Source organism: Chlorocebus sabaeus, chromosome 12, assembly GCF_047675955.1.
Source record: "Chlorocebus sabaeus isolate Y175 chromosome 12, mChlSab1.0.hap1, whole genome shotgun sequence".
Lineage (NCBI taxonomy): Eukaryota > Metazoa > Chordata > Mammalia > Primates > Cercopithecidae > Chlorocebus > Chlorocebus sabaeus.
Genome location: NC_132915.1, coordinates 62,900,499 through 62,921,983, shown reverse-complemented (window position 1 = coordinate 62,921,983; position 21,485 = coordinate 62,900,499). Strand labels below are relative to the sequence as shown.

The 21,485-nt window shown below is 44.7% G+C and overlaps 2 protein-coding genes across 7 annotated transcripts in view; one reads left to right on the top strand and one right to left on the bottom strand.

Annotated features, from left to right (window-relative positions):
• KIF24 (kinesin family member 24) overlaps nt 1-3,027 on the top strand; it is a 76,039-nt gene extending 73,012 nt beyond the window's left edge. For all 4 annotated transcript variants that reach the window (XM_073021729.1, XM_073021728.1, XM_073021730.1 and 1 more), the window contains one exon: nt 541-3,027. In XM_073021729.1, the coding sequence (XP_072877830.1) occupies nt 541-681 (141 nt within the window). In that variant the 3' untranslated portion in view covers nt 682-3,027. The remainder of the gene's footprint in view (nt 1-540) is intronic.
• Nucleotides 2,521-21,485, bottom strand: part of UBAP1 (ubiquitin associated protein 1) — a 73,257-nt gene continuing 54,292 nt past the window's right edge. For all 3 annotated transcript variants that reach the window (XM_073021733.1, XM_073021734.1, XM_073021732.1), the window contains 4 exons: nt 13,636-14,559; nt 5,064-5,246; nt 4,268-4,369; nt 2,521-3,663 (listed from right to left, as the gene is read on the bottom strand). In XM_073021733.1, coding sequence (XP_072877834.1) covers nt 3,523-3,663; nt 4,268-4,369; nt 5,064-5,246; nt 13,636-14,559 — 1,350 coding nt within the window. In that variant the 3' untranslated portion in view covers nt 2,521-3,522. The remainder of the gene's footprint in view (nt 3,664-4,267; nt 4,370-5,063; nt 5,247-13,635; nt 14,560-21,485) is intronic.

The following is a 21,485-nucleotide window of genomic DNA, read 5'->3' as shown; positions in this document are numbered from 1 at the left end:
GCTGGACACTCACGGGCTGTTGGGAATTAGCCTGCAGCTAATTTGATGGTCATCCTTGTTTGCTGTGGCTGTGTCTGGGGAAAGGGTCTCCTGGCACACACTAACCGTGACTAAGGCCTCGCGCCTCCTCTTGCCATGCCTTTGAGACATCTTGAGTATAGGTACAGGTGGGAGATGGTGCAACACTTGCCTTTCCCAGGCTAAAATGTTTCCAGCCTCTATCCTTAGCTGCTCTGCCTTCCAAGTGGTTTGTCGGGGCCCCTCCCTGTGACTAACAGTGACCAGTCTGCTGCCTACCACATGTAGGTATTTCTACCAAATACCCTTCTGCCCTACAAAATACTCCTCTGCTTGGAAACTGTGTCGAATGCAGAGCAGCGGGCCCTACCCTGTGCCATAGCAACTATCCTACATGTTCTCCTGCCGGAAGAGTGGCCTGGGTTCTGAAACTTTCCTGCCAGAGGAGGGACTAAAAAAAAGCAGATCTGGCAGAGCGCCAGCAAGAGCAAAAGCTGTATTCATCCCTTGTTTCCTTCTCAGGATTTTGAAGATTTTGTGACCCAGTTGGATGAAATCATGGTTCTGAAATCCAAGTGCATCCAGAGTCTGAGGAGCCAGCTGCAGCTCTATCTTACCTGCCACGGGCCCGCCGCAGCCCCTGAGGGAACAGTGGCGTCTTAGAGCCAGACCCTGTGCCGAGACGGCGGGGGCCCTGCAGGAGCCTATGCTGGGCTCTCAGGGGCTGGAGGAGCCTCTGCCAGGTCCTCCCTGCACACACCAGAACCCTACACGCTGGTCCTGCCTGTGCTAGCCTCACCCCAGCCCCATGTGGCCTCATAGGTCCCAGTTTCTCCCTCAGTGCCAGGCCCCTGTCCCTTCTCAGTTCCTTGCACAGGAGCCCCTCCAAGGGTGGGCCAGGCTGAAGAACCTAATGCCTTTCCCTTGGGCCTAGAGAATGTGCTTAACTGACCCCCTTGCCTGTGGGAACATATTTGGGTCTAATAACCCTGAAGATGTTTCTAAGTTTGGGGATCAGAGGATGGGGTCAGTGGTAGCCTAGAGGTCAGAGGTCATAAGACAGAGAAGACAACATGCTGAGCCCAGAGGCTTCACCAGCTGAATTCTGTGCCTGACTTAGAAGACTAAACACTGGCCCAAACTCAAACATTGGTGCTAGGGGGACAGGGGTGGGGTGAGCTCTGCCCCATCAGCCCTTGGAGATTGATTTGGGGATTTAGAGGCGTTTTTAAAAATGAAGATTGGACAAACCTTGACTTGATGTGTCACTAACAGCAGCAGATGTGGGACGGGCCTTATACGTACAGCTCCCTTCCCTTCCTGCAATCCAGTTTTGAGACAGAAGAGGGTGCCTGTGTCACACATCAATTTTTCTCCTGACTTTCGTGGGGGTGAAAGGCCTCTGTACAATGCCCGATACTCTCATGCTTCCGTGGCACCTCCTGGCTCCTATCTGGGACACCTCACTCGCCAGCCCCATCATGGAATAGTCCATCTCCTAGCCTGGTCCTCATCCAGTTCACCCTGCCCAGCCACCCTGCCTCTCAGGGGTCTGTGTTGGGAACCTTGGCACAGAGTGCTCTGTTCAACAGTGTGAGGCCTCTGAAACAGAATTCACACACAAGCATTCAGCCGAGTTCCGCCTGCTGTGTAGCTTTTTAGCAGGAAATAGCTCAGGACAGGGAAGACAAAGTAGTCTCCAGGTGCCAATTACTTTAAAGCCACTCTGGGTCAAATGGAGATTCATGAGTCACAATTTTGGCCCGAACACCCATTACTATGTGAGCTTTTATTTCCTTCAGATAAAGGATAACTTTTTGCGGTTTTAAAAGGAGGGCTTAATTAAAAGGCCAAAAGAAAGGTTAAATGGCTCTCTTGAGACACTAGCAGTCTGGCCCAGCCACCTTGTCAGCCTCACAGTGCCTCACCTGACCACCAGGGGGCATCCTTATTGGTGCTTCTGGCCCCAGGGCACTGCGGCCTCTCCTCACATGATCACTAAAAACCTTTAAAGACCCAATCTAGCCAAAAGCTCAAGTGGGACAATGGCACAGTTTCAAGGCCAAGGACAAAAACTTTAGGAATGAACCCTGTTCTATCACTCACAACAGCATCACTGAGAGCTGGTCAGACAGTTTTAAATCCAGTCCTGCTTGTGGCAAATGATGCATAAATGCCGGCTGCTCACAGTAAAAGGGTTTCTTCCTCTTTTACTGGGTGAGCCCCCTGAAGGTCCAGCCTATCCCAACTCCACAGTCAGGAAGGCCTATGTCCTTGGTCTGTGGACGGAGCTGGGTCAGGTTTAAAAAGACTCAGTCTAGGCTTGCCTTTGCAAACCAAAAAACGGGACAGGTCTGAAGTGGGAAGAAAGTTCCAAAACAGAAAATGGTTAGGTCCTACTCTATCCCCAGCAAATCTAAGCAAGAAATCCCTTTATACACCACATGGCCCCCCACTCCCATAAAACAGCCTTGGTAATAAAGAAGTTATCAAACCAAGACATACCTTTTAGATTTTTATTAGTAGTTCTCTCTGAAGAATCAAAATAGTTAGCAAATTATTTTAGATTCATCAAGACTGTATATCCTTTGTATTTAGATCTTTAATGATGTACAACATAATACAAAACAAACCAAAGAGACTGATTTCTATGACTAGGTGTTATTCATTGTGTCATCCTAAAGCAGTGGGCTGGAAGGAAAGCTGTTCAAGGAGAACAGAGGTGGAGTTAGTGCTGGCCGACTAAATCATGGCCTGTCTGCTCCCCCATTCAGTGTGCTGGGAAGGGGCCAATGATTTCTTAAACTAACAACTGTTTCCTAGAGCAGGGGCTCTAAAACCCTGGGTAGCAGAGGACTGTGGTCCAAACCAAGCCAAAAGAAACAGGCTGGGGTAGGGAAGCGTGGTGACTGCCTGGCAGAAAAGGCAAACTCTGGGCCCCATAGGGAAAAGTGCATTCTTTGCACCTCAGAGACATTGCAGAACCAGTGTTAACACTATGAGACTTTGTTAGGAGGGGAAAAAATAAAACCCTGGAAGAATCTTCCACTTGAACTCAACTTGATTAGAGTTCAGTCCACCAGTCTCGGGGGAAGGGGAAGCACCTAGCTCCACAGCAGCACTGAGTCTGGCCCTCCCGCCCCATCTCCCCAGCCCCTCTCAGCAACTAGGCCAGGCTTTAGCTGAGGACATAAAGACCCCAGAAAGACTAGGGCAGTCTCTCTGGAGGGCTAAGGTGGGAAGGACACTTCTCAAAATGCAAATACGTTTAATATGGAAGGAGCCAGGACAGTTCTGGGGGCACTTGCCCGAATCTTCCCCACCTCCCCAGCTCAGGGCCTACAGACAGAGGCTCACAGAGACTGGCGAGCACAGTCTCCACATCTGACCTTCTAACCCCCAAAAGAAAATCTGGAAGCTGCCCCTTCTCTTTCCCCACAGGTGGGCTCTGCAGGGCCTCCCAGGGATGGTGGTTCTGCGGCAGGGCCTAGACAGGGCCTGGTCTCAGCTGGCTCCTGCCCGAGCCATGAGGTCTTCCAAAGCATTGTCCTGGTCATTGTTGTGTAATAGCAAAACTTCCTTAATGTCTTTCAGCTCAAAGCCCATCTCCTTAAATTTGCTCATTAACTGAAGAAACTCCATCATCTAAGGGAGAGAAGAGAACACAGATTAAAGAAAAGGGTGGGGTCACAGCACAGCCGAGTGAAGGAGTATGTGTGTGGGGGACTGGGGGAAAGCGGAATGGATTGAGTCTCCATAAGGTCCCCTAGCAAGCAGAGGTGGGCTGTGGTGGAAGCCAAGGCAGACGGGTTTGGTGACAGCCATCGACCTTCAGGAGTCAGCCTAGTCCCAGCTCACTCTTGCGACCTCTATCTGGGTCCCACCATCCACATCCATCTTCCCACCAAGGAAGGAAACTGAACCCAGACATGGCTGCTCTTCAGAGAGCAGTCTAGGCAAAAAGTCCAGCAATCTCCCTCCCTAGTCATCTAAAAGTTTGGCTTTTAGCTCAGGCCAAGGTTCCCTTCCCTTCACTGGGATTCTAAAGTTTTCAACCCAATGCTTCAACCACCAACGCAAACACAGGCCTCGGCCTGTCTGAATACTTGGGAGATTCTGCCCTTTATGTGCTTCTACCTGCAGTCACTGGCAAAGCAAAAAGGTTGTGTGTGGGCCAAGGGAAAAAACCAGGACGGACTACTTGGTCCCTCCTTTCCAGAGGGTTCCCATGAAGCATGAAGATTCCCACCTTTTCTTCTGAACACTGGTGCATTTCCAGAGCCTCTTCCACTAAAAGAGGGTCGAAGCCCTTCTCACACAGCTGTCCATGTGCAAAGAGATAGTCAAGAATCTAAGAAAAGAAACAAGGGATTTAGCACCTACTGTTACTCTTTGCTGTGCTTTCCAAAAGACCTCAACAAACTGGAGTGTGTGAAGTCCGATCCCCGCCCCACCCAGGCCGTCAGGTACTGGATAGGATTTGATTTTGTGCCTTGACTGTGTCCAACACAACAGGACCCCAGTGACTCTTTACTGAACACTGGCACAGCCTTCTAAACATGAGTAGGCATTTTCCAAAGGAATTGCTGCCACAGCTGACACACCTACCAGAATGTCAACTCCACAGCCTGGGCAGGCGGCTACTCTAAGAAACAGCACAAGTCAGAAAATGTCACCAAAGTCTAACACTCCAGTACCCTATTCAACATTTTGGGCATAGATGACAGGATGAAAATTCCTGGAAGGAGACATTTGACCATACCCCAAGCCTAGCTTTGCCCCTTTTGGAGGGGCAAAGAAAGGGGAGGTAGTTGGAGAACAGCTTCAATTCTCCCAAAGCTGTCTCTCGGCCTGGGTCCTGGAATAGCTTCCAAAAGAAGTACTGCTCCCAAGGCTGCTGGCTTTCCCCAATACACGCCCCATGTCCTCACAAACCCACAGGAAAGGAGGCTGGTGCTACAAGTCTGAGGGGCTCTAGGACAGGGGAACACGCTACTCCAGCTCCACAGGTCTGAGCCTGCCCTCCTGGCTGACCAACCACTCACCTGCTCAATATTCTCTCCTTTCTTCTTCATGGCTCTGAGGACACACTCGTACGAGTAGCCCATGTTGACCACCGTCTCCACACACTGCCGCTCACTGGGGGACAGCATCTGCAGTTCAGAATAGGCCTGGGGACAGCTGGGCATGTTGGGCACTTGTGACACTGAGAAATTAGGAGGGGTGACCTAGTAGTGGAGAAACAAGAAGATCAAGGCAAGAAGACCTGGGCCCCCAAATAAGTCACTGAGGCAGCCTAGTCCAGGAGTTGGCATTTCTGACACTATTCAAGCCCCAAGACAAGCGGTCAAGTTGGAAGAAACTGCCAGGTTGCTGGCCTGACATCCTGAAAAGGAACGAAGAGGGGAGGGAGTGCCAGCTGAGAGGGAAAAAGCTGGGGGTCATCTGCAGCTGTGGCTGTCCTGCTCTGCCCTCGTCCCACCTTGGTGATCGAGAAAGCACTACACCACCACAGGCCCTTGCGTGCCCAAATCTCCAGGGTGTGAGTTGAAGAAAGAAGTTGTGGCTGCCCCCAGGACTGATGTCCAAGCTGGCTGCAATGATTTCTCTCCAGAATTGTCCCTTTCCCAGGCTGAAGTATCAGTTCTGAGGGGTCATTCTGCACTTCAAATACTCCCACTTTGGAGCTAATCTATCCCAAAGTCTCTACTCTTGGGCAGAGGCTGTGAGTGTGGTTCCCATGCATGGACAGTTCAGGAACCCAGGGTTTTGAGGGGACTCCACACCTTTGCCCTATATCATGTACTGTGCTTCACTTCCTGCCAAAGCTGCCATTCTACAGCGCCGGGAGAGAAGGCATACTAGCCACACTGGGCTGGATCCCACAGACGGAATCTGAACTCTAGGGACCCGCCCACCAGCTACAGACAGCCTGCTCCCTGCCTCTGGAACTTACTAACCCCAATCTGATAGGCGTACAGAGTCCCGTGATTAACTCCCCTACCACTTCTGATCACAAATCAGGCCCAAGGCACGAAGACAGCACACTCCCAGGCCAAAGGACCCATCCACCATAGGAACGAGGTCATAAGCCCTTTTACAGCTTGGCGCAGGTCTCAAGATTACCAGGGAAGATGTTTCAGACAAAATTTTTTTGTATTTCTTTGTTTTATTCGGGGGGAGGGGGTCATGGTTAGGTGGTAGGAAGCCCTCTGTCCTAGAAGCAAGTTCGAAATTATACAGATATAACCAGATGCTCTCCTCAAAGTCTGTTGGGGAAAGCCAGGACGGCTATAGGCCTCAGAGCCCATTCTGTTTGTGCTTAATCATCTCACCCACAGCATACTCAGCAGCCCAAGCACAGGGCTGTCATTAGGTTACAAGAGTCACAATAAGGCACAGGGATTGGATCACACCAATCTAGCCACTTGGCAGGTGTAAGATTGTGTCTCCCTCTTTAGAGACAGGCTTTAACCTGGGCTAAAGAATATCAACAGCCACAGAGTAATGCCAGCTCTCACATGACATTTCCCAGCCAGGAAGGAGCCAGGACTATTCTTCAACTGCCTGCCCTTCCCATAATGCCTCCTGAATGGCTGGTGGGATGCGGGCATACACCCAGAATACTGCACATTACAAATGTCAATAAAATCATATCTAGCTGGGCACAGTAGCTCACACCTGTAATCCCAGCACTTTGGGAGGCCGAGGCAGGTGGATCACGAGGTCAGGAGTTCGAGACCAACCTGGCCAACATAGTGAAACCCCATCTCTACTAAAAATACAAAAATTAGCCTGGTGTGGTGGCACGCGCCTGTAGTCCCAGCTACTCGGGAGGCTGAGGTGGGAAAATCGCTTGAACCTGGGAGGCGGAGGTTGCAGTGAGCCGAGATCATGCCATTGCACTCCAGCCTGGGTGACAGAGTGAGACTCCGTCTAAAGAAAAACAAAAATCACATCTATTTTAAACATACATGCAGTACTTACACCCTACTGGTTATTTCGTAATCTTTAGGTAAACATGGCATAAATCCAGAAAACTGTTCAGATTCTTTGATCCAGTTGCCTATTTATAGGAAACCAGTCTAAAGAAATAATAATAATGCAAACCAATATTTATGTATAGGAATATATCCATCTCAACATCATTTGTAATAAATATTAGGGTCAACCTACCAAATATCCAGCACAGGGTGTTAGGTTAGCAAATAATGAACATGACTGTTAATTATTTAAAGCATCTGAATTAAGTGAAAAAACAGCGGGTGAGGTGGCTCACACCTGTAATCCCAGCATTTTGGGGGGCCAAGACGGGCGGATCACCTGAGGTCGGGAGTTCAAGACCAGCCTGACCAACATGGAGAAACCCCATCTCTACTAAAAATACAAAATGAGCCGAGCGTGGTGGTGCATGCCTGTAATCCCAGCTACTTGGGAGGCTGAGGTAGGAGGATTGCTTGAACCCGGAAGGTGGAGGTCTCGGCCAAGATTGTACCACTGCACTCCAGCCTGGGTGACAGAGTGAGACACGTCTCTAAATAAATAAGAAAAAATAAGATATATTTACTAATTGTACATGCTCTACAATTATAGCTATACGTTTTTAAAAGATGCATGAGATATTAAATGACTGATTTTAAATGGATGATTTTAAAGAATCATCTATCCTAATAGAGGATACTTTCCTTAAACAGGGACAAACAAAATAAGATGTCCCCTTCATATAAATGTTTTATGAATCAAACAGGCAATAGGCTAATCCAGCAGACCCCAAACAGACAGACAAGGTTTGAAAGGATCCCTCATCAAAATTATAAGTGTTTAGTTTCTCCAGTTAGTCACCAAATTTATTTACTCCAAAGTACCATTTTCAAATATATATAATGCTCTTAGGAGTAATATAGATATGACTTTTTAAACACTATTAACTGCATTCATGGTAGCCATTTGTCATTATTTTTTCAATAAAAGAATAGTAAAATTTAGTTCCTGGAGGGGCAAAGGTTTACTCTGGCATAAAAAGGGATTTTCATACTCGATGACTGAAGTGCTCCGTATTTGTAACCAAGTAGAACTAGACAAAAATGAGAATTATTATGAAATCTTTCCAAATTAAATATGAGGGAAAGTCAGTTTGTGAGAGGAGACAAATATTAGTGCTCAAGCTTCTGAAGAGTCTGAGCATGCTCTCAGGCCTCAGAAGGTGGCAGTCCTTTCTATACCTATGCAGCCCTCAAGCATAACCTAAAGACAGCTTCTACCAAGTCTTTCCATACACCTCCTTTTCCCACTGCTAATGTGTGCACAACTCAACAGGCACACTGCCACCTGCAGTCCCACAGAGCTTTGGGCACGCTGCTGGCAAAGTACTTACCACATTACATTAATGTGAGCTTGCAGAGATCAGTTACCATGTCATGCCCATTTCTAAATCCCCAGGGCCTGGCTCTTGACTTTACACTTACTGGTCTTCATCAGCAGTTGTGGAATAAATTGAAGTCCATTAGAATTTTCAAAGGGAGAATTTCATTTAACACACTAAAATGATCAAATGTCTTTACCATCTCTTCTTCCCAAAAGCCCACCGCCCACTAAAATGATCACAAACAAACTAAGACCAGGCACAATGGCTCATGCCTATAATCCCAGCACTTTGGGAGTCTGAGGAAGGACTGCTTAAGCTGAGGATTTCGAGACCAGCGTGGACAACATAGTTGAGACCCATCTCTACAAAAAAACAAAAAGCCAGGTGTGGTGGCACATGCCTGTAGTCCCAGCTACTCAAGAAGGCTGAGGCAGGAGAATCACCTGAGCCCAGGAGGTCAAAGCTGCAGTGAGCTGTGATTGCAGAGTAAGACCCTGTCTCAAAAAAATAAATAAAAATTTTAAAATAAAGAATTAAAACTGTATTCATCTTTAAAGCAATAAAAGGAAAGGGGGTAGCAGTGGACAATATATTTCTTCTTCTTTTTAAATAAAAAAACAAAGACAAGGTCTCACTATTGCTGCCCAGGCTGGCATTGAAGTCCTAGGCTCAAGCAATCCTCCCACCTCGGCCTCCCAAAATGCTGGGATTACAGGTGTGATATATTTCAATGAAATTTAAGAATGTGGAAAGATAATGAAGGGATGGTAATTGCCAGCAATGAAGTTATAAAGTAAGTAGAAAAGGGGGAGTCAGTCTATCAGCCCATTAGGACCCCTAAGAGGGGCTCAGACTCTGGAAGCACCAGGTAATACTGGGATAAGGCAAAGATACACACAGTCAGTGATCAGAGCAGTAAAGCCCTCGGTGAAACATTCCCCATTCATCCCCACCCTGTGCAGGAGGCAGAAGGTATAGTCTCCAGAAAATGGGAACCAGAGACCAAAAAGGACGAAGCACCAGGCACAGTGTGGGGCAGAGTCAAGTGAAAGAACCTAAACAAGGATTAAGTAAAAGCAACACACCAGCGTTCCCCAACATTAGTCCTCAGCCAGAATTCTCTGGAGAAACCCTCACTTCCAAGCCCTTCATATGTTTACATTTTGGGGACTTCCCCGGCAAAACCAATTAACTTTCAACCTATAGTGAAGTTTAATGATAGGCAAGCACACCTCTGACACACAAACTTTGTGACTGTTATTTTTTTAATGCCTCATACATACACGTGAATAAAAAGCCAAAGCCACCAGCATGAAAACACCGAACCAAAAGAGGGAATAGAAAAAGCACTTGGAAATTTAAAATATGATAAAGTAAAAACTGCATTTTAAAAGGTAGTAAGATACAGGCTGGGCATGGTGGCTCATGCCTTTAATCCCAACACTTTGGGAGGCTGAGGCAGAAGGATCACTTGAGCCCAGGAGTTCAAGACCAGCCTGGGCAAACAGTGAGACCCCCATCTCTACAAAAATTAGCTGGGCGTGGTGGTGCACACCTGTAGTCCCAGACAGGAGGCTGAGGCAGTAAGATGTACTCCAGCCTAGGGGACAAAAATCTCATCTCTTAAAAATAATCACCTGCTCTCAGGTTCAGGGGGAAAAATAAATTAATTAAATAAAATAAAAGGTTGTAAGATTTAGTTTTGTTTTTTTTGTTTTTTTTTGTTTTTTGGTTTTTTGAAGTTGTAAGTTAAGGATATGTCCCAGAAAGTAAAACATAAACAAGATCTGCACTCCCATGTTTGTTGGAGCACTGTTCACAACAGCCAAGATTTGGAAGCAACCTAAGTGTCCATCAAGAGATGAATGGATAGGCCAGATGCAGTGGCTCACACCTTTAATCCCAGCACTTTGGGAGGCTGAGGCAGATGGATCACCTGAGGTCAGCAGTTTGAGACCAGCCTGACCAATATGATGAAAACTCGTCTGTACTAAAAATACAACAATTAGCCGGGTGTGGTGGCACATGCCTGTAATCCCAGCTACTTGGGAGGCTGAGGCAGGAGAATCACTTGAACCCGGGAGGCAGAGATTGCAGTAAGCCAAGACCATGCCATTGCACTCCAGTCTAGACAACAAGAGCAAAACTCTGTCTCCAAAAAAAAAAAAAAAGATAAATGGATAAAAAAAAAAATGTGGTGCTCATACACAGTGGAGTACCCATTCAGCCATGAAAAAGAATGAGATCCTGTCATTTGCAACAACATGGATGGAACTGGAGATCATTATGTTAAGTGAAATAAGCCAGGAACTGAAAGACAAACATCACACGTTCTCACTTATGTGTGCAATCTAAAACTCAGAGCAATTGAACTCATGGACATAGATACTAGAAGGATGGTTACCACAGAGGCTGGGAAGGGTAGTGGGGGGCTGGTGGTTAATAGGTACAAAAAAAATAGAAAGAATGGCTGTGCACGGTGACTCACGCCTATAATCCCAGCATTTGGGAGGCTGAGGCAGGTGGATCACGAGGTCAGAAGTTCAAGACCAGCCTGGCCAAGATGGTGAAACCCTGTCTCTACTAAAAATACAAAAATTAGCTGTGCATGATGGCAGACACCTGTAATCCTTGCTGCTCTGGAGGTTGAGGCAGAGAACTGCTTGAACCCAGGAGGCAGAGGTTGCAGTGAGCCAAAATCATGCCACTGGCACTCCAGCCTGGGTGACAGAGCGAGATTCCATTAAAAAAAAAAAAAAAAAAAAAAAAATAGAATAAGATCTACTATTTGATAAGACAACAGGGTGATTATAGTCAATAATATTTAATTGGCCAGCCACTGTGGCTCACACCTGTAATCCCAGCACTTTGGGAGGCTGAGGCGGGTGGATCACTTGAGTACAGGAATTCGAGACCAGCCTGGCCAACATGGTGAAACCCTATCTCTGCTAAAAATACAAAAATTAGCCGAGCATGAAAGCATATGCCTGTAATCCCAGCTACTCGGCAGGCTGCAAGAGGCAGAAGAATCGCCTAAACCTGGGAGGTGGAGGTTGCAGTGAGCCGAGATCACGCTACTGCACTCCAGCAGTAGCTGGAGTTTATTTATAATAATAAATAAATAAATATTATTAAATAAATAATATTTAATAGTACATTTAAAAATAACTAAAGAAGTATAAATGGGCCAGGCATGGTGGCTCACGCCTGTAATCCCAGGACTTTGGGAAGCCGAGGCGAGTGGATCATGAGGTCAAGAGATAGAGACCATCCTGGCCAATATGGTGAAACCCCATCTCTACTAAAAATACAAAAATTAGCTGGGCATGGTGTTGCACACCTGTGGTCCCAGCTACTCAGGAGACTGAGGCAGGAGAATCGCTTGAACCTGGGAGGCAGAGGTTGCAGTGAGCTGAGATTGTGCCATTGCACTCCAGCCTGGCAATAGAGCAAGACTCTGTCTCAAAAAAAAAAAAAAAAAAAAGAAAGAAAAGAAAAGAAAGAGAAAGAAAAAGAAAAAGAGGAAGAAAAAGAAAAACCCCAGAACTCATCAGGCACGGTGGTTCACACCCGTAATCCCAATATTTTTGGGAGGCTGAGGCAGGTGCATCACTTGGAGGTCAGGAGTTCGAAACCAGCCTGGCCAATATGGTGAAACCTGTCTCTACTAAAAATACAAAAATTTACTGGGCATGGTGGCATGCGCCTGTAATCCCAGCTACTCAGGAGGCTGAGGTGGGAGAATCGCTTGAACCCGGGAGGCGGAGGTTGCAATGAGTCGAGATCGTAACACTGCACTCCAGCCTATGCGACAGAATTAGAATCCGTCTCAAAAAAAAAAGAGAAACACTCCAGCTCTGTTTATACCTGCAGGTGGAAGGCAGCAAATTCTCAAGCCAACAAGAAGCAGGCCTCTTCCCATCCTGAGATGAATAGGCCAGAAAGAAACTCCCACACTCAGGCTGGTCAAAGAATGACAAGTGTTCTAGTTTGAGAAAGATCTCTGCTGTTAGTTTATTGGCTTTGATCTCTAAATGGTTAATCTAACTTTAAATGAGAGGAAGGAAGTGTTGGCCAAGGACCCCTGATCTTTTCCAGGGAGCTTTTAATTTCTCTAAAGCATACAAAGTACCATGAAAAGGAAGAAGTAGAGTGCTGACCAGAGTCCAACAACTGACCAAGAGGAATTAGAATGAAGCCCACTCCAAGAAGATAATAATGGTGTTCGGCACTCTATCAAGTTTACCTGGGCCAAAGTGTATGGAAGTTTACAAGCAGCTATGAGCTCTCTGACAAAAGCAGCATTCCCACAGACTATCATTGACCAAGAATGCTATTACTGGGACTTGTAAAGCAGGCCAAAATTTCATATCTTTTTACCAGCTAATAGCAGGCTTGTTATGGTCTCTGACAGATATCCCACCAATACACTCAGGCTCCTTTTTGGCTCTAAGTAGTCTCTTGATGTGCTTTTACATTTAAAAAAAATCTGTAACCTGGCCGGGCACAGTGGCTCACACCTACAATCCCAGGAATTTGGGAGGTGGAGGCAGGTGGATCAACTAAGGTTCGGAGTTCAAGACCAGCCTGGGCAACATGGTAAAACCCTGTCTCTACTAAAAACACAAAAATTAGCTGGGTGTGGTGGCATATGCCTGTAGTCCCAGCCACTCGGGAGGCTGAGGCAGGAGAATTGCTTGAACCTGAGAGGTGGAGGTTGCAGTGAGCCGAGATGGTGCCACTGCACTCCAGCCTGGGCGACAGAGCAAGACTCTGTTTCAAAAAAAAAGAAAAAAGAAAGAAATCTGTAAGCTGGTGTAGCAAAAGGTTCTTGACTTCTATGATTTCTATTCTAGAATACAATAATGTGTTGTTCTGTACTGCCAGGCTTGGTGGCTCATGCCTATAATCCCAATACTTTGGGAGGCCAAGGCAGGCAGATAACTTGAAGTCAGGAGTTCGAGTTCGAGACCAGCCTGGGCAACATGTCGAAACCCCATCTCTACAAAAAATACAAAAAAGTTGGGCGTGGTGGCACGTGCCTATTGTCCCAGCTACTCAGGAGGGTGATGAGATGGAACGATCGCTTGTGCCTGGGAGGTCGAGGCTACAGTAAGGTACGATCACACCACTGTATTCCAGCCTGGGCAACAGAATGAGACCCTGTCTCGGAAAAAACCAAACATCAAGAAAAAACATAATCCCTGTCCTCAGGAAAATATGGGAGTTGGCGGGGGATTTAAAAGACTTACCGTGGGACCAGTATTTGGAGGTGATGATTCGTCTGTGCACACAGACAAAACAGAGAGGGAAGGCATCTGGGAGGATGTCAGGGCTGGCATCTCTGTGCCACTGTCCAAGTTCAAAGCTGAAAGCCCAAGAGTGTGATGCCCATTGAGCTCACTGGCACTGCTTTGGGTGGAAGGCTTTAGGGAATTCTGGAACGTGCCATTGCGGAGGCAGGATGTGCTATGGAAAGTGCTCGCCAGCTTGGCTGTCTTCTGATTGCTGTCATCAGAGTCAAGTTTGGGGAAAGACAGGGATTTGATATTGCTTACTGCAGGTATAGGGGGGAGGGACACTTTGGAAGACAGTGACATCTTTTCACAGTTGCCCAACTGTGGTAAGGTTATAAAGCCATTGGGTTTATGAAGAGGCTTGAAATCTAGGGTCGCCCGTTCCAAGGATGCCAGGACCTCCTCATCCTGTAACACGGACCCAGAGCCTCCCCTGGGCAAGTTATTGTCCAATAACTGAGCCATAATGGGTCCAGTGGTTCCTACCAGAATATTTCTCAGCTCTTCCTTCTCATCAATAGTTTTTAACTCCAGATTATCAAATGGGTCTTCTTCACACTCAAAGTCAGCAAGATTGAAATCCGCCTTTATGTGAGGTGGGCTGAGAACTTTCTGTTTCGTGGCACTACTGCTGACCCGAGTTGGTGTGAGGATGCTGTTGTGCTGCAAGCTGGCGAGGATGGGGTTAATAGGAGGTGGCATTGTGGCTGTACTGTGAGTCTTGGAGAAGCTCATTTTGCTATCGCCCTCTGGGCCACTCTTAGAATTCACTTTAGCTTCTGCTTCCGCAATTTTGCACTCTGCTTCCCGCTCGGCTTCTTCGATTTTCTTAATCTCTTCAGCCCACTCAATGGTTTTCTTTTCCAAAGAGAAGTCATACTGCAAAGATATAGCAGAGGAAGGGGGTGTGAACCCAGGTGGCCGTCCTTCCCCCCCACCCAATTCACTCCTTCCTCACTCCTGGTGCAAGAGGAGAACTGGGCAAGGCAGCATTTAAGGTGTGTGGGATGATCCCCACTTAAAAAGAGTAAGGCTTCCAATGTCCTTATAAGATTTAACCAAACTCTGTTCCTAGGTTACTTGTAGAAATTATCTAGAAAGAACTCCTACAACCTCTAACCCTACATACCAGGCCAAATGTACCTTGCTACTTCCCTTCTCTCTCCTCAGGCCATTTCCTTTCCTAGAATTCTCCATTGGTGGCTCAAGCAGAGCTCAGTTACTTCCTCTGTGAAGCTTTCCTGATGACCCACTCCTTCTTTGTAACTCTTACAGCATTTGTCTCTATCAGTCATTTGATGCTGAGCGCAGGTGACCACATGTAGTTTTCGTCTTTAATCTCTAACTTCCTCCAAAGTATCACAAGCCTCTTGTGGACAGCAACCTGCTACAGACCCTCCTTGGATCTCTATTATCTAGCACAATGTCCTAAACAAATCCCATGCTAGGTAATGATAGCCCCAAACATTTAAGAAATACCTGTAAGGTGCCATGCATGATTCTAAACACTTTTTATGTATTAATGCTCTATATTTTCTCAATAACCCTTTAGAGTAACTACTGTTATTCCACTTAACAGGGTCTACAACCAAGCATAAAGCTGGTAGCTAAATGGAAGAGCCTGGATTTGTACCCAGGCAGTCTGACTACAGATTCTGTGCTCTTAAACCACTATCTATTAGATTATGATGAACAGGTTGTAGTTAAAATGCAGAAAAACTTGTAAGAAATCCAGGCATAGTCAGATTAAGATTTTTACAGAGCAAATTACACAAAGCGCCACTTCATGGTTCTTTAACAATATCTTAAGTATAGCTCAATTTACAAAAATTTATTTTGCACACTTAAAAGAAATAGACCTATTATATAAAGCAACATTCACACAGGACAGGAAAAAACAAAAATCTTTGGCTTTCACCCCAAAGCACTAGAGCTAAACAATGTCTGTGTGAATGTCCAAGGTTAGAGACACACTAAAGGTAAAAAAGGGGGAAAAGAGAGGTCTAACATGCTAACACCAGAATTTTAGAGAAGAAGAAAAATAGGAAAGAGCCTCTTGTCATCCTCAAGCCTTTCAAATTCAAACAACAAAAGAGAAGCCTAGAAAGGCACATGTCAAGAAGTTACTTTAAATCCTGAACCAGTTGCTGTGCCTCAGACAGACACATGGTGGGGAATCACTGGGCTTCCTTTCTACCACTAATGGAACACTGAGAAAAGAGCAGTGGCAATGACTCTGCTTTTCTAACTGTGGAGAAAATCCAATTTTGCAATTGCTTTCCCCCAATAAAAATGGGGGCTATAACTAACTTCCCATTGCCTATAAACATTGTTCTTTGAAGTTTTATTCAAAAAACAATTGGAAATTTATTTCCTTTTCTAGCAAACACTTATTGAACTTTCGTTTTTTAGTTACCAAAGTAATGTAGAATACTTGGAACACACAAAAACAGGGTGCGGTGCAGGGAGGGAGGGGGTTGGGGGTGACAGAAATATTAAAGTAGAAAAGAATGTGGGTTTGGAGTATAATAATAAATAATATCATCTAGCATTTATGGAGTTCCAGGAACCAGAGTAAGCATTATAAATACATTATTTAACTCTTCTAACAACCTTAAAAGCTAATCATTCTCATCCTCCCTTTACAGATAAAGAAATGGAGGCTTGGAGAAGTTAAAAAAATCTGTCCAAGATTATACAGCTAATACAGGTCAATTCTCCAGCACATGTATGAGTGACACCAGAGGATGTTCTAAACCATGACACTAAGGGCTACCTCACGTGAGCCACATTCAACAGAAGCTTTCTGGACCCTAGAAGCAAGGGCTGTGTATATTTTACTGGCTCACTTTCAAGAAATTTTAGCTGAAAAGTTGAGTTTGTATTGTTATGCAAAGGCAAATATGACAGAGGAACTTTCAAGTCATCTGTCTAGAGCTCTAGGTCTGACTGTTCTCTTTGGGTATGGAGGGGACCAGATACAACACTACAACCTAATTCCCCATGGAGACTCCAGGCAAAGTTTAAGGCTGCTTTGTAACCCAGACAGCCTTGGTCTCCTTTGGGAGGCCAAGATGGGCGGATCACTTGAGGTGAGGAGTTTGAGACCAGCCTAGTCAACATGGCGAAACCCTGTCTCTACTAAAAACACAAAAATTAGCCAGGCATGGTGGCACACACCAGTAGTCCCAGCTACTCAGGAGGCTGAGGCAGGAGAATCTCTTGAAGCTGGGAGGTGGAGGTTGCAGTGAGTCAAGATGGCGCCACTGCACTCCAGCCTGCGCAAAACAACAAGACTCCACCTCAAAATAAAGGTTGCTTTGTGCATTAGAGAACAAAAATATTTCACCTGGCCCACACTGGAATGCAGCTGTTAGCCCTGATCTCCTTTTGTGATCAGTGGGTGCTATGAGCACAGTGAGCACAATACCATGCGTTTATTAGTGCTTCAGGCTGACCAAACAAATGGGAAATTCCCAGCAAAGCCTAAATCGACAACAATTTGGGAATCAAAACAAGTTTTCTGAATGCATCAATAAAGCAATGAATAATGAGAAACAAGACAGGTTGTTCTTAAATCATATTGCTAAGAGTATCATGTACACAAGTAAGTATTTAATGACTATTTGTTCTTGCCAATAAAAAAATTCTCAGACCAATAAAACAAGGAAAAACATTAATAAAGTAAGTCTATCTCTCTTCTGGTCCAATAAAGTCTCCATACACAATAGGAACATTAATTCAGTATTAAAGATGGTTAATATAAGATGCTTGACATCATTAGTCATGAAAGAAATGCAAATAAAAACCACAATGAGAGACAACTTCTCACCCACAACAATGTATATAATGAAAATGAGTTAATAAGAGTTGGCAAGGAAGTGAAGAAATCGGTACCCTCTTGTGCTGCTGGGATTGTAAAATTGTACAGCCACTTTGGAAAAATACTCGTGTTCTTTAAAATGTTAAACATAGAGTTACCATGACCCAGCAATTCCACTCCTATACATTATACCCAAGAAAATTGAAAACATGTGTCCACACAAAAATCTGTTTACAGATGTTCAGAGCATCATTATTCATAAGAGGCAAAAAGTGGAAACTACCACAATGTCCATCAACTGATGAAGAGATGAACAAAGTGTGTTATATCCAAACAATGAAATATTATTCACCTATAAAAATAAATGAAGTACTAATACCTCATTCATACAACGTGGATAAACCTTGAAAACATTATGCTAAGTGAATAAGCCAGTCACCAAGGCTACGACTGCAGAATTCCATTTATATGAAATGGCCAGAATAGGCAAACCCATAGAGACAGAAAGTAGATAGCGGTTGCCAGAGGCTGCAAGGAGGGGAGAATGGGGAGTGACTTCTAGTGGATACTGGGTTTCCTTTTGGAGTGATTAAATGTTCGGGAATTAGATAGTAATGATAGTTACACAACTATGTGAATATACTAAAAATCACTGAACTGTATGTATACCTTAAAAAGGTGAATTTTGGCCAGGCATGGTGGCTCACACCCGTAATCCCAGCACTTTGGGAGGCTGAGGTGGGCAGATCATTGAGGCCAGGAGCTCAAGACCAGACTGGGCAACATGATGAAACTCCATCTCTACAAAAAACACAAAAATTAGCCAGGCATGATGGTGCATGCCAATAGTCCCAGCTACTCAGGAGGCTGAGGAGGGAGGATCACCAAGCTCAGGGAGGTCAAGGCTGCAGTAAGCCACGATTGCACCACTAGACTCCACCCTGGGTGACAGAATGAGACTGTGTCTACAAATAAGCAAAAAAAAGTATTTAAAAAAAAAAAAGGTAAATTTCATGGTATGTGAATAAAGATTTTTTTTTCCTCCCAAAAGTAACTGAAGTTCCCTCATTATGATTACTTACTGCATATAGACTTTGGAAGATAAAAAAAAGTAATACCTTTTGGAGTAAAATGGTGATGCCTTAGTAAATTCCAGAAAAACAAAACTTCTTTTCCTGAAAGTTGCATTTTTTTTTTTTTTCTTTGAGACGGAGTCTCGTTCTGTCGCCCAGGCTGGAGTGCAGTGGCGCAATCTCGGCTCACTGCAAGCTCCACCTCCCGGGTTCCCGCCATTCTCCTGCCTCAGCCTCCCGAGTAGCTGGGACTACAGGCGCCCGTCACCACGCCTGGCTCATTTTTTGTCTTTTTTCAGTAGAGACGGGTTTCACCGTGTTAGCCAGGATGGTCTCGATCTCCTGACCTCGTGATCCACCCGCCTCGGCCTCCCAAAGTACTGGGATTACAGGCGTGAGCCACTGTGCCCGGCCGAAAGTTGCATTTTTAAAAATCTTCTTAAGTCACAGGAAGAAGAGTTACAGTAAGTATCATATTTTTCTGTTTCTCTAGGTAACTTCTCTCAACTGTAAGTACCTTGAGGACAGTGATTAAGGAATTTATCTCTACCTTGAGTGCCCAATAGACCACCTCTCAAAAGCAGGCATTCAATAAATGTGTACTGCAGTAAGTAACACAGAGCTATTTGTTGCTTTCAAGGAGTAATTCAGTACATTTCTATATAACTGAGCCTTAAAGATGGGAGGATTGAGAAAGAAGCCCTCGAGGAGATAACATTTATGTGCAATCTAGAATAGATTTAAACGGAATTTTCAGTATAGTGAGAAAAAGAATATTCCAGGTGAAGATAATGGCTCATGAGCAGAAGCAGCATACAGAGAGATAACACACAAGGTCTAACAGACTACTAGTAACGTGGTTTGGAGGGAACATGGAGGTGATGAGCTCAATTGCTTTGCCATAACCTTATGTCTAGACTAGACTCAATAAGGACTGGTCAGTCACTGAAACCTTTTGAACAGTTATGAAAAGGGATGTGACAATTTAAAACTTTAAGATCATGCTAGATCTTAAACTTCTAGAAACAATGTAAAAAAATAGAAGGAAAACACTGCAAGCAGAAGGGCCAATTAAAGAGGCTACTGCAACAGCCCACATGAAAAATGAGGTCAGGCTGAACTGCAATGTGAGACACAGCAAATCTAACTTGACTGACTGAAAAGAGAATGAGGACATTAACAAAGAGAGGGAAAGAGGTGAAAAAACTAGTTAAATGGGCAATGGGAATTTGTTCTGTGTGAGGTACAGAGCCCCAGGAATATACAACTAACAGGGTAAACAAAATCTGTATGTGTATATAACAATGTGAGCCAGGCAGCAATATAGGAGCTATAAGAAACAATAATAAGAGAATACAGTCATAATGACAAGGATACACTCTAAAAAATGCATGTTAGGTGATTTCATCGGTGAGGGCATAAGTGTACTTACACAAACCTAGATGGTACCGCCTGCTATACACCTAGGCTATATGGTGTTGCTATGGTACAGTATTGCTCTGAGGCTACAAACCTGTATAGCATGTTACTATACTGAATACTGTAGACAACTGTAGCACAATGGCAAGTATTTATGTATCTAAACCTATCTAAACATAGAAAAGGTACAGTAAAAATATGGAATAAAAGATTAAAAATAGGCTGGGTGCAGTGGCTCACGCCTGTAATCCCAGCATTTTGTGAGGTCAAGGTGGGTGGATCAACTGAGGTCAGGAGTTCAAGATCAGCCTGACTAACATGGTGAAACCCTGTCTCTACTAAAAATACAAAATTAGACGGGCGTGGCAGTGTACACCTGTAATCCCAGCTACTCAGGAGGCTGAGGCAGGAGAATCCCTTGAACCCAGGAGGTGGAGGTGAAGGTGGAGGTGGAGGTTGCAGTGAGCCAAGATCGCACCATTGCACTCCAGCCTGGGCAACAAGAATGAAACTCCGTCTCAAAAAAGAAAAAAAGAAAAAAAAAAAGATTTAAAATGGTCCACCTGTATAGGGCACTTACCATAAATGGAGCTTGCAGGACTGGAAGTTGCTCTGGGTGAGTAAGTGAATGGTGGGTAAATGTGAAGGCCTAGGACATTACTGTACAGTAGTACTACAGACTTTATAAACACTGTACACTTAGACTATACTAAATTTGTAAAAAACAATTTTTCTCTCAATAATAAATTAACTCGAGCTTACTGTGACTTTTTTTAACTTTATAAACATTAAATTTTTTAAACTTTTTTACTCTTCTAAACTAAGCCTAAAACACAAACACATCATACAACTGTACCAAAACATTTTTCTTTATACCCTTATTCTATAAGCTTTTGCATGTTTCCTTTTTTTTTTTTTTTTTTTTTTTTTACTTTTTAAACTTCTTTCTTAAAAATGAAGCCACAAACACACACACATCAGCCTAGGCCTACGGGATCATCAGCATCACTGTTTTCCACCTCCCCATCTTGTCTCACGGGATGGTCTTCAGGATCAATACATGCATGGAGCTGTCATCTCCTATGATCACAATGCCCTCCTGTGGAATATCTCCTGAAGGACCTACCTGAGGCTATTTTACAGTTAACTTTTTTAATAAGTAGAAAGATAATGCTAAAAAGTATAGCATAGTAATACGTAAATGAGTAACACAGTCATTTATTTGTATTACATACTATACTGAATTGTATGTGCTATACTTTTATAAGACTGTCAGTGCAGTAGATGTGTTTACACCAGCATCACCACAAACACTTGAGTAATGCATTATGCTACCATGTTACAATGGCTACTACTATGTCACTATGTGATAGGTACATACATACATATATATATATATGTATCTCCTTTTCTCCCCCCCCAGTAGAGATGAGGTCTCATTAAGTTGCCCAGCCTGGTCTCAAACTCCTGAGCTCAAGTGATCCTCCCAC